This window comes from Cebus imitator, unplaced genomic scaffold (genome assembly GCF_001604975.1).
Source record: "Cebus imitator isolate Cc_AM_T3 unplaced genomic scaffold, Cebus_imitator-1.0 Scaffold749, whole genome shotgun sequence".
In the NCBI taxonomy this organism is placed as follows: domain Eukaryota; kingdom Metazoa; phylum Chordata; class Mammalia; order Primates; family Cebidae; genus Cebus; species Cebus imitator.
The window spans coordinates 541,430-558,866 of NW_016108064.1; the positions used below are offsets into that span (position 1 = coordinate 541,430).

Consider the following 17,437-nt stretch of genomic DNA (forward strand, 5'->3'; position numbering starts at 1 on the left):
TTTGCTTAAATTCTGAGGGCAGTAAAAATTTTAAATCCCACAGGTCAAAACTGAATCACATTAACTGACTGATGTAGTAAATGAGGGGCAATTCTAAAATGCAAAATAAAAATGGAATTAAGGCAGCTTTAAAAGAAAATAAAACTCATCCACCCAAAATAGTGCTACATAATCCATTCCTTAAAAAGCTGTGTGTATAGACATAAAAGCCAAAAATAAAAATAAACACTGCAGTTGTGATGCAGCATCAGGTGCTTTTACTTCAGTGAATGAAAAATAATGGTCACAACTCAAATGAATGGGAATTTAATGTGAATATATGCACCTTACCAGAGATGTTTGCTATCAATGACATCTTAGCAATTCCATATTCCTCACATTCAGTATAATTGTTGTAAAAATATCAACTGTGGTTCTGAATATCCATTCACAGTTGACCTCATCAATGTATCTGATGTAGGAGACTGAGTATCTGTGACAGGCAGAAGCACGTGATGGTCCTCAGTCCCAAGTGGAAGAGCTAATGGTAAAGTCATGTCAGAAGGTTTCACATCCATAGTTTCTGATAAAGGACTCTTTTGTATGGAATCTTGTTCACTCAAAGCATGGTCCTCTACACTGGAGTCTAGAGTTTTATCTGCACCAGAATGGACTTTTGTTTTGTGCTTCTTTAAATTTTTAATATCAGTGTAAGAATTACCACATAATTCGCAGACAAATGGTCTTTCTCCTGTATGGGATCTAAAGTGTTTGTTGAGCTCTCCAGAGAAAAGAAAACTTTTCCCACAAATACCACATATGTATGGTTTTTCACCTGTATGTTTCCAAAAGTGAGTGATAAGAGAACTAGAGACAGCAAATGCCTTCCCACAGGTATCACACACGTAAGGCTTTTCTCCAGTGTGCCTACGGACATGATAGGTCAGTGTGCTGGCTTGGGCAAATCTCTGTCCACACCTATCACAGACATATGGTTTCTCTCCACTATGCTTCCTTGCACGAATCTTGAGATTGCTAGAAGTTGCAAACTGTAAGTTGCATACATCACGTTTATAGGGTTTTTCTTCACCATGATGCATGCGACTATGGAAGACTAGCTGACATTTCTGAGCAAATCCTTTATCACACAATTCACATTTGTATGGCTTCTCACCTGTATGAGTTCTTACATGGGTTTTCAGCTGGTTACACTGGGTAAATGCCTTTCCACATAAGTGGCAGACATAAGGTTTGACTCCTTTATGTATTCTCATGTGCCTTCTCAAGCTGCTGGCTTCTGAAAACACTTTCCCACATGTGTTACACATTGGCTTGGCCTTGGAATACCTCTGATCCAGCTCTTCCCCGAAGTTCTCCACCTCATAAGGACTCCTGACACTGGCTATATTAGACATAGAGTGTTCTTTCAGAGCACAGTTCGGCTGTGATTTTCCACATTTCCGTTTCACTGTAACAGTTTGCACAATATCTTGTGCTGGAAAAGTATTTTCCACAACTGATGTCAACTCGAGTTCTGAATTATCATTTATTTCTGCAACTTGTTCTCCTACAGGTATGGACAGTTTATTTGCACCTAGGAATAATTCAACAGGTGCATTCTCTAAAATATCACTGGGATATTGCACTGTTTTATTCTGCCCTGTTTTTGGGGAGTTGGAAGGCTTCTTCTTCTTTTTTGTTTGAGATGACTTTTTTGCTAATGCCCCTTGTTTAGGATTTGCCTGAACCAAATCTGTAGATACTTCTGATTTCTCTCGATTATTATAATCTCGCAGAGTAAGAAGACAAGTCTGTTGATTCAATTCAATGTTTCCAGTAATACTAGATATCTCTGTCAAGATTTAAAGTTCCTGTGTATATAAACTCCAACAGTTTCTGAAATCCATCAGCCTTCACCTGACTCTGATCAAGAAAGACATTGTTCTCAGAAGTGCTTCTGTAGATCGCACCAAAATACTCCCTAAAGGAGGCCAGCACATTCCTATGAGCTTTAAACTGGAATTCTCCAATCACTATGGTGCAGTCACAAAGAAAACCTGCTTCCCGCTGTTTGTTCAGTCTCTCTAAAAGGTGCTCACAGTGGTGCGAATACTGCATTTTGGTATCAGAATGGAATTTTACCCTTGATCGATAGCAACCCAAGGGGGGAACAGTTTCTTCACTCTCTCTCCGCCATCTTAGGAGGACCAATAATTTTTTTAAAGATTCTTTTTACATTGTTCATTGTGTATAGAAATAAACTAAATTTTATGTGTCAATTATGTGCCCTACAATTTTGCTGTATTATTTACATAGCTTTAGTAGTTCTTGTAGATTCTTTTGGCTTTTCTATGTAGAATTATGTCATCTGCAAATAGAGAAGTTTAGTTTTTCTTGTACAATTTAAATGCCTTTTATTTCTTTCTCTTGCATTATTTTTCTGGCTGGAACTTCAATTTGAAGAGCATTGGGGAAAGCAGGTATCCATATCTTGTTCCTGATTTTAGGCGGAACGCTTTCAGTCATTCACCACTGAGTATGTTAGCTGTATGTTCTTCATAAATGCCTTTTATTATGTTGAAAAAGTTACCTTCTATTTCTAGTGTTCTAAGTAGTTTTATCATGAAAGTGTGCTGAATTTTGTTAAGTACTTTTTCTGAAAAATAGCTCTTCAACAAATGGTGCTGGGGCAACTGGATAACTACATGTAAAACAATAAAGTGTGATTTCTTCCTCACATCATATGCAAAAATTAACTCAAAGAGGATTAAGAACCTAAATGTAAGAGCTGAAACTGTAGAATTCTTAAGAGAAAATTTAAAAGTAATATATTGTCATGATGTTGGATTTGGCAGTCAATTCTTATAAATGGTACCAAAAAAGAAGAAGAAAAAATAGAGAATTGAATGTTATTTTAAATTAGAAACTTTGTACATCAAAGAACATTATTGATAAGGTTTGGCTGTGTCCCCATTCAAATCTCAGCTTGAATTGTGTCTTCCAGAATTCTCATGGTGTGGGAGGGACCTACGGGGAGGTAATGAAATCATGGGGCCCAGTCTTTTCCATGCTATTCTCTTGATAGTGAATACATCTCATTATATCTGATGGATTTATCAGAGGTTTTTGCTTTTGCTTCTTCCTCATTTTCTCTTGTTGCCAGCATATAAGAAGTGCCTTTTGCCTCCCACCATGATTCTGAGGCCTCCACAGCCATGTGGAACTGAAAGTCCAATTAAAACTCTTTTTCTTCTCAGTATTGGGTATGTCTTTATTAGCAGCATGAAAACAGACTAATACAATTATCAAGAAAAAAAGAAAAAAAATCTAAAATCCAAAAGATACTATGAATCAACTGAGATAATCATGTGGTGATTTTTATTTGTTCTATTAATGTGACATATATTATAATTGATTTTCTTACATTGAAACACCCTTTCATTCTTGGAAAGATTCATCTGGTCATGATAAATAATCCTTTCAGGATCAGTTAGATTCAATTTTTTAGTGTCGTTTGGTATATATAAGGATCTGTGGCCTATGGTTTTATGTGTGTGATATATTCGATTTTGGCATTAGAAAAATATTGGTCTCATAGAAATTAGTTAGGAAGTGTTTCTTTCTCTTTTCTTTTTCTATTACAGTCAGGTGTCACTTAACATGAGAATATTTTCGGAGAAATGCATCATTAGGTGATTTTGTTGTTATTCAAATATCATAAAGAATAAATACACAAACCTAGATGACATAATCTACTATAAACTAGGCTATATGGTGCAGTCTATTGGCCCTAAGCTAAAACCCATGAATACGTTACTGTGCTGAATACTATAGGTAACTGTAACACTATAGTAATTGTTTATGTATTTAAATATATCTAAACATAAAAAAACAAAGAAACATGTCACTGACAAGAGAACACAATAATATTTTAAAAACTGACTCCAAAGAAATGGAAATCTATGAGGCACATGACAAATAATTCAAAATTACTATAAGGTAACTCAACAAGCTGCAAGAAAACACTGACAATTAAATTAAGAAAACAAAATACAAGCAAAGCTATAAAATCAACAGAGAGAAAAGAAAAGCAACAAACAAAAATTTTAGAGTTAAAGGATGCAGAAAATAAAATTTTAAAAATGCAACAGAGAGCATCATCAGCAGATTAGATCAAGCAGAAGAAAGAATATGTGAAGTAAAAGACAGCGAATGTGAAAATATCCAGTCAGAGGGAAAAAAACAAAAGAACAATGAAAAGGAATAAAGAAGGCCTGTGGAGTGTATGAAGCACCATTCAAATAACTAACATTTATATTATAGGAATTTCAGAAGGAGAAGAGAATAAACAAAAAGCTAATCCTTTACCTGGCAGAGTTATCCTGTAGAATGAAGGAACAATAAAGAATTTTCCAGATAAACAAAAACTAAGAGAGTTCATCACCAATAGACCTACTTTACAAGAAATGCTACAGGGAATTATTCAAGCTGAAATTAAAGGATAATAGTTAGTAATATAAAAACATATGAAAGTATACAACTCACTGGCAAAATGATTACTCAAATTCAGAATACCCCAATACTGTAATAGTGGTATATAAATTACTTATATCTCTAGAATAAAGGTTAACAGACAAAACTATTAAAATAACTATACCTAAAATAATTTGTTAATAGATACACAATATAAAAATATATAAACTGTAAAACATAAAAATATTTAAACTGTAAAACATAAAATATGGGGGTAGAATAAAAAATGTATCATAGAGTTTTGAGTGAAATTGAAATTATCACTCTTGCATGTACAGACATAGGCCTCAAATAATCTTATCACTTATGTTCCAAATAGCATCTCTGTAGTCTCATATACTTATGGCAAGAAATTAACACAAAAGTAAAATATTTAATTAGTTCCATAGCTTAAATAAGTTTTCCTTAAAGAGTGACACCTACACCAACAACATCACTATCATTTCAGAACTTGTCAGAAATGCAATTCCAGGATACTATTCCTAACCTATAGAATCAGAAACACAAGAATCTGTGTTTGAACAAGCCCTCCTGGCAATTCTGATGCCACTAACATATAAGAAGTGCTAGGAGTTCTGTCATTTACGCAATATGACTATTTGAATTAAGCATTCTAGAATTGTGGAAATAACCACGGGATGGAGGTAGGGGTACACTCAGCCTACTCTGGAGTGGATGTAAGCCAAACCCCACTGATCACCTGACTTCTACAAGCCCCTACTCTGACTGGTGCACCTGGAAAAGCCACAGACACTCAATGTCAGCCCATGAAAGCATTGGAAAGGGGACTGTACCCTGCAGTGCCACAGGGGTGACCACATTGACTTTTGGTTCTCTTGGAATTAGTCTCAATTCAGAGCCACTGTTCAGTAATCTTCAAAAGGTCTAATTATTTCCTTTTCTCTGATGCACAGTGCACCTGGAGAATGATGGCATTTCAAGCACTCAGTGCTGGCTTCTGCTGCTGGCAGAATTGGGCAATCATCAGTGGCTGTGGCCAGGCTGACCTTGGTGAGTGGGGCTCCATGTTGCTTCCAGTGACTATACACTTTGAATATTTGAAATGTTAATATCTAGTATAGAATTGGATTTCTTATATATGAATATGCTGAGCAACTTTTTTTTCAATTGATTTCTTTTTCAAGCTTCCTTCCCTTTTTAACCTGTCTCATCTAGCAAGTGTTTTTTCTAAGATGGCTGTTGTCCAACATCTGGTTCTGAAAGGAAACTACAGAAATCCATCAAAACACATTTGCTTGATTCCTGTGGGTTTTTGGGTGGAGAATAAATTTAAACTCTGTGTGAACCTAATGAGGATAAAATAAGCAAGGACAGAGGAATGAAACATTAGATTGAGACTGTAGAAAACCAAAACTATCAGGTTTATGCCCCAAGCCTTTCCTCTGTGATAGCAATATGGTCGGGTCCAAAGGAACTGGCCTGCTACAAAACCTATCTTGCACTGCAGATATAGGGTATTCATTATGTCATTGAGATCCTGTAGGTATCATTCATGTCTTCCTTTTGCCACTTTGGGCAGGGAGATCTGCATAATTATGAACGGATGTAATCCTAGCCACTGTATATAGTTTACAAACAAGACTCTCCCTTACAATCGATGCTTACTGCACAATAGGACAGAATTGAACAGAAGCTGGACTTTAAAATAGAAGTGTGACAAATTTGTCAACAAAGTTACAGGATATTCTATCAAGGATGTAAATTATAGAATCTTATTATCCTATACACACTAATATTTCATTCCAGATGTTCTGCTACTAAGAACGTGTATATAAGAATCATAAACCTGAAAAAAATGAGAGAATGGAAATAAAGAAATCCATTACTTGATGCTTGATGTAAGTTACTTATGCTTTCCAAATGCTACAATATAACGAGTGTTTAGTAATAGACAGCAAGCTCCATGTCCAGAATAAAGAAGGAACACTTTATATTTTTTAAGTCATCACTTTATGTGGCAGACTTTGTGAATCATATTTTGTTGATGCCAACAGTTGTAAAACATCCTTTGTTTCCTCTACCTCTGGGCAGAAGAAAAAGGGTGCCAATTAAGTTATATATTATATTTAAAAAGCTGTTTTAGACATATTTAGGCCTGGATTCTTATCACTTTATAGGCAATGAGAAAGTGTTATAATTTTTAATTCTATTAACCCCCCACTAGCTTTTTATGTTATTGCCGTGCATTTTAATTCAACATATATTGAATTACATTGAATTAAAACCATTTGACATTTGCCGAATAGTAAAATTTTTTAATGTATCCATGTATTTACCAACATCACTGATTTACTTTTTCCTCCTCCATTTCTGTATTTCTTTCTTGATCATTTTCCTTCTACCTAAAGAATTCTGTAGTACCTACTGGAATATTTGTCAATGATGAAACCTCTCAGGCTTATTTTGTCTAGAAATATCTTTATTTCACCTTCAATTCTGGAGTATATTTTAGGTTGGCAGAGAATTCTAAATTGGCAGTAATCTTATCATTAAAGATGTCATTATATTGTTTTCTGGCTTCCATAATTTGTTTTAGGAAATTAGCTATTTACCTTCTTGTAGCTGGTTTGAAGGTAATGTGTATTTTCAACACTGTATTACTGTTTTGATTCCTTCAGTTTGACTCTGATGTGCCAAAGCGTGGTTTCACTGTATTTACCCAGCTGGGGTTTATATACTTCTTAAACCGACTGCTTGATGTTTTGGGTCAAACTTGGCAAATTCTTGAGAGATTTCCTCTTGAAATGTTGTTTCTTCCCCATCCTTGTCTTCTCCCCTTCTAGAACTCCAATTGCATATATAGTAGACCTTCATGTAAGCATGTTTTAAAAAATATGCTGCCAGCAAAAGGAAATGCAACCCAAAGGAAGAACAAAGAAGCAAGAAGCAGTGGCAAATAAAGGAACTGACAAACACCAGGGTCAATAGCAACAACAATTGACGATATAAAATATTCAATTATTATTTACGAATTGTTTCATGAATATAAAAATAAGTCAGAACTAAAATATGGAAATAATAATATGTTACATCTGAGGCAATGTGTTATTCAAGCCTTTTAAGAAACTGTATTTCCCAAGTGAAGGATAAAAGTAACACTGAACTTTGCAAAGTCATGTGTACACATTAAATGTTGAAGACTATTCAAATAATAGAAATGAAATATAAACCCTCCAAAATATCATTGGGTAATATGAATTTTTGCCCAAAAAAACTATTAAAGTCTTGAAAAGATGAAAAAAAATGAAGTATGAAGGAAAACAATATTACTTAAAACCACAAAATAGGAAGGCAAAAATAAACCTGAATATACTAGTTCAACTGAATTGGCCAGTTAAATAAAAATCAAGATTGGATTAAATATAATTCAGCAATATTTTGTTTAAAGAAGACACACTTAAAATATGGGTATACCAAAAGATTATAAGCAAAAAGATAAGAAAATATATGTTATGCAAACAGTGTTTTAAAAAATATTATTGCAGGGGCTGGCAATTTCTTTTTGTAAAGGGCCAGATAGTAAACATGCTAGGCTTTATAAATCATAAGTTACAACTGCCCAACTCTGTGATTCTAGAAAGAAGACATGTAAACAAAGGAGCATGCCTGTGCCCTAATAAAAATTTATTCAAAAAACAGGCATCAGGCCATATTTGACCCACAGGCTATAATTTGCTGACCTCTGGTTTATTAGAAGGCCATAATTTTGTGCCTTACGGATATGCAAAGAGATATTTTAGGATACAAAGAAACAAACTAACATAAATGATGTTACAAGAAAACTCAGCCTCAGGAGCTAGCACAGGTAAACGAAAAGGAAATGAACAAAGATGGTACATAAGTTGTTTTTGATGTTCTCACCCATCATTAACTCCATGATTTCTTTCCATTTCCCTCCTCTCTACCTCATATCAGTTCTGGACAAGGTAAAAATAGAACATAGATTTGGGAGAGTAGTTTCCAACAGCAAATGATCCAAAGTTTTAAAAACAGAATCCCCAGAAACCGTAGACTGGAATATAAGAGATCTTATAAATGCACTACTGGGCAGCCTTTCTGTAGCCACTAGGGTTATGAGAGTGAAATACATCATGGCACCACTGTTTGTGATTGAAGATGTTAATGCTAATGGACTCCACTGGCACTTATGGCTAATAATTTAAGAAAAGATGAGAAGATAACCATCACCATTTCATGCTTAGCATTGGAATCACACACTGTAAAGCATGTTTTGTCTCTTAATTACAATTCTTACCACTAGGTGGCATTCATCCAAAGTTGTATCTCCCGGGGAAATTGATGTAGAGGCTGCAAACTGGCAGGCCTATGCTTGGCTCACAAATATGCCTTGATTGGTCCATCGTATTTTCAAACATCTGGATGACTGGTCAACAGTTAAGATGAGAGAATTCTACACAATAAAATTGTCTTTCTTGCTTTTCTTGAAAATTAGAAGACATGGTAACACTAAGTCTTTCTCTACCTGCTAACAGTCACCTGATGGGGCGAGGCTGCTCCCACAGAGGGAAAAGACTCTTCATATCAGGCACTACTGCTGCTTCTCATCTCATGTGCTTTAATTAATTATATTCCTGCCTGGTCTCTGGAGGTATTCAACTTTGTGATCCTTACACTTCACCAGAACTTTCAAACAATGGCCATTTATTCTAAAATACTAACAAAAATATAATTTCACGCTGGAGTGCATTTCAGAAATGTAGATGTAAAGTTAAAACAGAATAAGTCATACAATAATCAATACCTGGTTACAGGATTATACAAAACTCTTGAATTAATGAAAGTAAGAGAGGTCCCAAGAGCAAAGTAAACAGCCAGACACTACTAAAACATAAAAGTACTTCGGCATCCAGCAAATGTCAGTTTACTGGATCCAGCACTGGTATAAAAACTCTATGCTGATTAGTACCAGGCACGGTGGCGCATGCTTCTAATCCCAGCACTTTGGGAGGCTGAGGCCGGTGAATCACTTGAGTTAAGGAGTTCGAGACCAGCTTGGCCAACATAGCCAAACCCCGTCTCTACTAAAAATACAAAAATTAGCCAGGCATCCTGGTGTGCATCTGTAATCCCAGCTACTATAGAGGGATGCAGAAGAATCACTTGAACCCAGGAGGCAGAGGTTGCAGTGAGCTGAGATCGCGCCACTGCACTCCAGCCTGAGAGAAAAAAGTTATTTTTAAAAAATGCATTAGGTTCTCAAAATCTCTCTGTGAGGTGTGTTGTTTCTTTCTCATCTCACAGGTAGAAAAAGTGAGGCCCAAAGTTGAATAATTTTTCCAAAGTCATAGATAGAAAGTAGCAAATCTAGGCTTAATCCCAGGTAGGTCTGAGACAAAGCCTAAGCTTTTAGCTTCTACTCCAAGGCCCTTATTGCAAAGAGATTATTTGGGGAATAGGGTTGGCATTAAAGTTTTGAGCTGTAAAATTACTTTGCCACTCATACTGGATCTTTCTGAGGCCTCAAAATTGATTAATCCTAATTTTCTCTGTTGAGTGAACAGATAATTCCTGATGGAATTAAATATTTCTTTATCATCTTTTTGAAGAGGAGGGAAGGAAAGGGTCCCTTTCAGATAGTGGCATGGCCTATTTGGATTATAGCATTTGTTCCCTTCCTTCCCTAGGATCCTCCTTCCTAGGAGAATTTCATATCTCCCAGAGATGCTTAAATTTCATCCTGAACGAAAAGCAGAACACCTGCTCTATCGGTGATGAAAGCCACTCTTTTATATAATTGCTACCACATGGTGTCGCTGTTGAAACACAAGGAACGTAGTCACCCAGGTATAGTCCCTGCAGTACAGTATTGTTGCTGAGTACCAGCCATGCTGTGGTTGGTGAATACAACAGAGGTGTGCTTTAGCGATCTGCAAGCACCACTGTCATCCATCTCTTGTCTGTGGTAGTTTCTCCATAGGGAGAAGAAATGTCTCCGTGGTGGCACTTTCAACTATGATACTTCTATGCCATTGTAGGCCTGGTCCACCCACAACTTCAGTCTTATAATTAAGACATTACTCAGTTTATATATAAAGCAATTTTTATAAGATCCCCCAGGGTGGCTGAATTTGGAGAGGTTTTCAGTCTTAGCCATGCAATTGCCCGGGATTACCTCTTCTCCTTCCCACCTTCTTTAATCATTCCCACAGTGAAAGAACTTCCTTTCCATCTCTGTCTCAATGGCCATCCCTTTTTTTAATCCAAGAAGGAGTAACTTACGTTCCTTTATGGCAACACCTGACCTCGTTGCAAACACAAGCTATAAGATTAATGCCTGAAAATCCTCTACTACCTGGAGAATTACTCTGCATGGATTAAATCACCTTGGATAGATTAAAGCAGTGTATTTTGGTTTCATAGACTTGGATGTAAATTGGGTGAAACATCCTCAGCAGCTCAATCCCAAGAGAATAATACACAAATTATTTCTTAAAAAATAGTTGGTGTCATTATCATTTGTTATAGAGCTAGGGGTATGTGCAATTGAACGGCAACTGAAAGTTAAATAGTTTCCAATTCAGTAACAGATGTTTCTCATATAATTTCACTCTATACCAATGCTCTTTCTCAGGGAAATATTTCTGTATCTGTGAGTAGAGAATTGAGATGAAGAATATACATGAAGAAAATGCTAACTGAACTTGGATTTGAGGATCATGAAATGACCAAGCTGGAAATGACCTTTATGAATTGTCCAATTTGTTCTGGACATATATTAATACAGACACATAGTCAATTCTCAACTTATCAGAGAGAGCTGTTCTCAAAGAATCCAAAGTCAGAATGGAAATAAGCTATGCATCATCTTCTAGTGCTTCCCAACTTACTTCCCACCAGTCTGTAATCAGCCCATTCTCAAGGACTGGCTCTTATTTTTCTGAAATCACCACAGCAGCTCTGGCCCTCTGCAGGAGAGGGAAAAGTGTCCTGGTGAACATCAATGGCAACAAGTGATAAGTAAATGCTGCCTAACTGCTGAGCCTTGCTTCATGGTTACCATTAGGAGTCAGATGACTCTCTCGCATGGTCATGAGATGTGCCTGTATCTTAGACTCCAAGATCTTCCAGGAAGCAGACTTGTACATCCTTTCTTCTCAATCAATTCTAGAGGTAATTAGCAAGTCATTTTTGTTAGTACATATTATTAATTTATTAATTTTCCTATGAATTAAAAAAAGATTTCCTGAGAAGTCATTTATTTCTAAAATGGAGAGTACTGAGCAATAATTTTTACACCAGTAATGGAACCCCTCCCAAAGCAAAAAGAAAAAGTTTAGAATTATAGAAAGGTCTAATGGATCATCAAATTGAAGCTTTTGATTTTTTTCATTTACAGGTAAGGAAGCTCATTGCCTTCAACATCAACCTTCTCATCTGTTAAATGGAGGGCTCCAAAGGATTTGGTCTCTATTTCACAGTGAGTTACTGGGGTGTAAAAACAGCTAAAATTTCTGTCTCAGGCACCCCATGCTGCATTAGAACTAATCAGTCATTTTCTTCTAAAACCATTTTTACTCCAGAAATCCTTGCTATTCTACAATACAATTCCAGGATACAGCTTTTAGAACACTTGGCTGAAGTGAAGGAAGGAAACTTGCTGGCATTGTGGCTATTCTATTGTGGTTTATAGGCAATCCAAACATCAGTTGTGTGTTGTTATAGTTCAGTTTTCAAAGATTGTGATGGGATCCCATGTTATGGTATGCTCAAAATAAAAACACAGCAACCTTCTTTTCTAAGACTATGGGATGACATGCAGTTTTGTGCCACTTCATCAGAACTTGGTCTTTCGACCAGAGCGTTTATTACAAAGTGCAGTAAAGCAAAATAGAACCACAAGACAAACATTAAAGCTCTCCCTCCCTTTCTGAACTAACTGAGGAGAGGATTTTCCTTCAGAAATAACATGTCTGCCTCAGTGCTCACTGTGCCCAATGGCTCTGTCTCACTGAATGAATTTCCCACGGAGTTCTACAAAGAAAATACCTGACTGTGTTGAGAACCGGAGAAATGTACAATTTAAAGCCTCTTTAATTAAATGGCCTTTCTTCTTTGGGGTAGAAACTATGTTATCAAGTTATCTTTGGGGTAGGATTGAGGTGAGCAGAGATGTATTCCAATTTAGTTCCAGTGAGCTCCAGGTATGGAAGAGATTATGTAAATTCTGTTCCATATCTGGAGCTCATTGGGACTAAATCCATTTCTGTAAATAAAAATGTCCTAGGACAACTGGAAATAATAAATTGAGCAAGGCTAAAATTTTGGAGTCAGAAAAACAAAAGAAATTTAGTGTGTGGAGTGTTAATTATCACATGAGGACAAGGATTCTAGAAGTCTGTCACAAGCTTCTCAATCAGTTCCTGTCACCATCCCACTGCTTTGGGTTCATCAAAGCCAACTGTTTATTTCTGTCCTTCTGTGATCCTGAGATGGTTTAAGAAGCACTTACAACATGCTTTTTTATTTTTAACTTTTATTTTCTCTTATTAAAAAAAAATGAAGTTGGCTGGAGCTTGTATTACATTGCTTGAGGCAGTTTTGCAGCAGGAAAGTTGCAAACTAAATCAAAGCAGGCTGCACTCTTGTGTTTCTGAATTTTAAACATTTACATTCGACTGGTCACACAGTGTCTTTTTAAGAAAATGTATACACCCTTGTTAAGCAGCAGAGTTTGGGGTCAGTACTTCGGAGGATACCTCATTCTATCAGAAGGCAAATTTTAGGCCAATTCAGCTAAATGTTGCTGATGAAACAGAAAACTTAAGTGCAAGGGTGAGCTTTGTAAAAACGTAAACCCATAGAGTACATAAACACTCTAAACCAGCAAGGCAAAGAAAAGGATGCTTTTATCATTCTGATTACTGAACTTCACCAGCCCAGTTCAAGATACATTAAAAAGTCGCTTAGATTGGCAATGGATCTTGTTTCGGTTGTAAAACTTTTCCCTTTCCTTCCTAAGGTCAGAGTACCAATTCTGTAGAAAGAGGCTAGAAAATCTGAAAAATAACTATTGGGTACTAGGCTTAGTATCTAGGTGATGAAATAATCTGCACAACTAACCCCTGGGACACAACTTTATCTACATAACAAACCTGCACATGTACCCCTGAACCTAAAATAAAAGTTAAAAAAAAAAAAAAAAGAAAATCTGAAAAAGGTTGTAAGGTGATCCAAGAATGCCAGAGTAGTTTTCACTCTTTCAGGATTGTAAGGTCATATCCTTTTGCAGTGAAAAAAGTTAATGAAGCTTTCAACAATGACAAATATGTAACAAAAACAGAAATTGTGTGTGTATCCTCTAGTTTCTATGTGAGTTGTAGGAGATAAAATTAAGACACAGCAGAAAAACAAGGTAAAGCCTAATGATCTGCCCCGGAGGAAAAATCATTTATCTACTTTCTTGTTGCCATTTTCCAAAAAAATGTTTGTGAATCTTCCACAATTTGCATACTTTGCACATTGGGAAATACAGTGGTTATCCACAATAGTTAATGAGAACAGCCCAAGATTTCCATTTTTTCCATAGTGTTTCATAACCTCTAGGCTAAGTCATCCTCTCTTTGACGTATCTTTAAACATTACACCTAGTATCAAATTATTCCATTGCATGGCATTTTGTTAAAATACATTGAAATAAATATGTAACATGATATTTCCTGTGGTACAAGCACCTTGAAAATATTACCGCCAGTGATGGCTCATAGTCACATTATGCTTGAGTGGTGATTGAGGGCATGTCTAATAATTAGCTTTTCCACCCCTTCAAATAGTCAGCACTTCCCAGGCTCTGATTAATGGCCACTTTTAACTAGATTTCCCTTAAATGATAAGATAAAAGGGACAGGAATCACCACTGAGTTTTGTGAGTTGTGAGTTCATAACTACTGCATTGCTTTATCCCCCTGTATTGATCTGGGACATTGATGAAGATATAGTTAAATATGATAGAAATAATTATTTGATTCTCTTTCTTCTCTCTGCTCAAACACTAGTCTGGTTCAATGCTGGCCTCAAGAATGTGCTTAGGCTCCAGAAATCCTAGATTACAATGTTCAGACTCTCACCACAACCTCCTGACCTTCCACTTCTCAGAGAATTTTCTTCCCTCTGACCTTGACTTTACTCCCAGAGCCCTCCCCTCCTTGATACCTCACCTCCCCCGACCCCACTGTACATGCCATCTCACCAGTAGCTTTACAACCTACCTCAACATGATGATTGATCACTCTCCCTTCTCACCAGTACCTCAGTTTACCTACATCCTATCCTCCTGCCACACTCACTCCAAATATTTTCTGACCTTTGGACAAAAGACTAGAAACAATCCAATTTTTCTTCCTGAAAAAGGACTGAGCACTGCTAGAGAAAGTCAAGCGACCCTGCAAATTGATGAAACCAAACTTCTGGGTCTCTGTCCTCACAGAGCCACGGGCACCTCCTATTGGCATTTTTTTTTTTTTTTTTTTTGGCTATTTAAAAAAAAAGATTTAGGGCGTGCAAGTGCAGTTTTGTTACCAGGATATATTGTGTAGTCCTTACTTATAAATAACCTTCAGTTATCCACTCTCCCCCCTACATATTTAATCTTCCCCATCTGCTCCTTTACTTTTACTCCCACACCAAAATAGACATAAAAACAAATACCTTCCCTTGAATTTCATTCTCCAACGCTATGTTTTAATCCCACAAGTTCAGATTAATCAGGAAGAAGAGATAAACCCAGACTACCTTATCTGGCGTCTGCACTTCTGCTGAATTCTGGCTCCCATTCTCAGCACACTATTGACATTGCTCTGTTGGGGTCCATAGTAACATTACAGCCAAATTTAATCATCATTTTTAGTCTATATCTTAGTTTATATCTTATATCTTAGTTTATATTTTAGTTTATATCTTTAGTTATATCTCTTTACTTTATATGACATTGTCTATCCCCCTGCGTTTTTAAGAGACAAGGTCTTGCTCTGTCACTCAGTGTGGAGTGCAGTGGTACTATCACAGTTCACTGTAGCCTCAAACTCCTGGGCTCTAAGTGATCCTCCTGCCTCAGCCTACTGAGTAGTTGGGACTACAGGCATGTACCACCACCAAGCACAGCTAGTTTTACAAATTTTTTGTAGAATGGAGTCTTTTTATGTTGTTCATACTGGTCTCAAACTGCTGGCTTTAAGCAATCCTCCTGCATTAGCCTCCCAAAGTGCTGGGATTACAGGTGTGAGCCACTACAACTGGCCTCTCTTTCTTTTTAAAATTTGAAATGCTCTTGGTTTCCAAAACACACTGTTTTGTTATTTCTATTCTTATTTCTATAAGTGGAGTCTCTTTCAGATATTCCTTGATATGGTTTGGCTGTGTCCCCACCCAAATGTCATCTTGAGTTGTAGCTCCCATAATTCCCATGTGTCAGGGGAGGGACATGGTGGAAGGTGATTGATCATGGGGGTAGGTCTTTCCCATGCTTTTCTAATGATAATGAATAAGTCTCATGAAAACTGATGGCTTTATAAGGGGGAGTTTCCCTGCACAAATTTCTCTCTTCCCTGCTACCATGTAAGACACAGCTATCACCTTCCACCATGATTGTGAGGCCTCCCCAGCCACATGGAAATGTGAGTCTATTAAACCTCTTTTTCTTTATAAATTACCCAATCTCAGGTATGTCTTTATCAGCAACATGAAAACAGACTAATACATTCTTTAATTTTGGATCTTTTCTCAGTTCTCTGCCTTGCTACACACAAAGAACAAGTAAAATTAATTCATGTCGTTTTTAGCTATCATCAGTGTGTTTTGACTTCAAATCTTTATTTTCATCTCAATTCCTTCTGCCTCTTGAGCTACGGACAAACTTTTTATCAGTTAGATGAAACTGTTTCCTTTTTGAGAAGTACCTAAATCTAATGTTTCTTAGGTGAATGTCTTCCCACTACTGGGCATCCTTTTCCTTACCCCTTGTGTATACCCAATATCAACTGGCTATATCAATACCCACCTTTATTAACCCATGCTTAAAATCTGAAGTCAGCTTGTAGCTCTCTTCTTCTTCACTGTTTACATCATACCCTTAACATAGTCACTGATTATATCTCAAATATTCTAGTACCTGAAAGCGTCTTCTCCATCTTCATGGTGACTCATGCCTGTAATCACAGCACTTTGGGAGGCTAAGGCGGGCAGATGAATTGAGCCCAGGAGTTTGAGACCACCAGCCTAGGCAATATGGCAAAACCTCATCTCTACAAAAAAAATAATAATAATAATACAAAAACTTATCTGGGCATCATAGCACACATCTGTAGTCCTAAATACCCAGGAGGGTGAGGTGGGAGGACCTCCTGAGCCCATGGAGGTCGAGGCTACAGTGAGGGATGATCATGCCATTATGCTCCAGCATGGACAACTGTGAGACTCTGTCTCAAAAAGAAAAAGGAAAGAAAGAAAGAATTATTTCTCTCCTGGCTCTCTTTGCTCTTACAATAACTTTTTTTTTTTTTTTTTTTTTGAGACGGAGTTTCGCTCTTGTTACCCAGGCTGGAGTGCAATGGCGCGATCTCGGCTCACCGCAACCTCCGCCTCCTGGGTTCAGGCAATTCTCCTGCCTCAGCCTCCTGAGTAGCTGGGGTTACAGGCACGCGCCACCATGCCCAGCTAATTTTTTGCATTTTTAGTAGAGACGGGGTTTCACCATGTTGACCAGGATGGTCTCGATCTCTTGACGTTGTGATCCACCCGCCTCGGCCTCCCAAAGTGCTGGGATTACAGGCTTGAGCCACCGCGCCCGGCCTACAATAACATTTTTTTAAATGGAAGCTTTAAAAGGGAAATAGTATAAATTGTGGGAGCTTTCTATAACAATTGGTAGTTAGAGACAAATTTCTGATAA

The 17,437-nt window shown here is 37.0% G+C and overlaps 1 protein-coding gene across 1 annotated transcript; it reads right to left on the minus strand.

Moving 5' to 3' along the window:
• Positions 1-234: 234 nt before the first annotated feature.
• Positions 235-2,204, minus strand: LOC108296878 (myoneurin-like). Its single transcript, XM_037735199.1, is given in 2 exon segments — positions 235-1,833; positions 1,835-2,204. Coding segments are annotated over 2 exon segments (1,716 nt in total). The 5' UTR covers positions 2,098-2,204; the 3' UTR covers positions 235-380.
• Between the last annotated feature and the right edge of the window lie 15,233 nt (positions 2,205-17,437).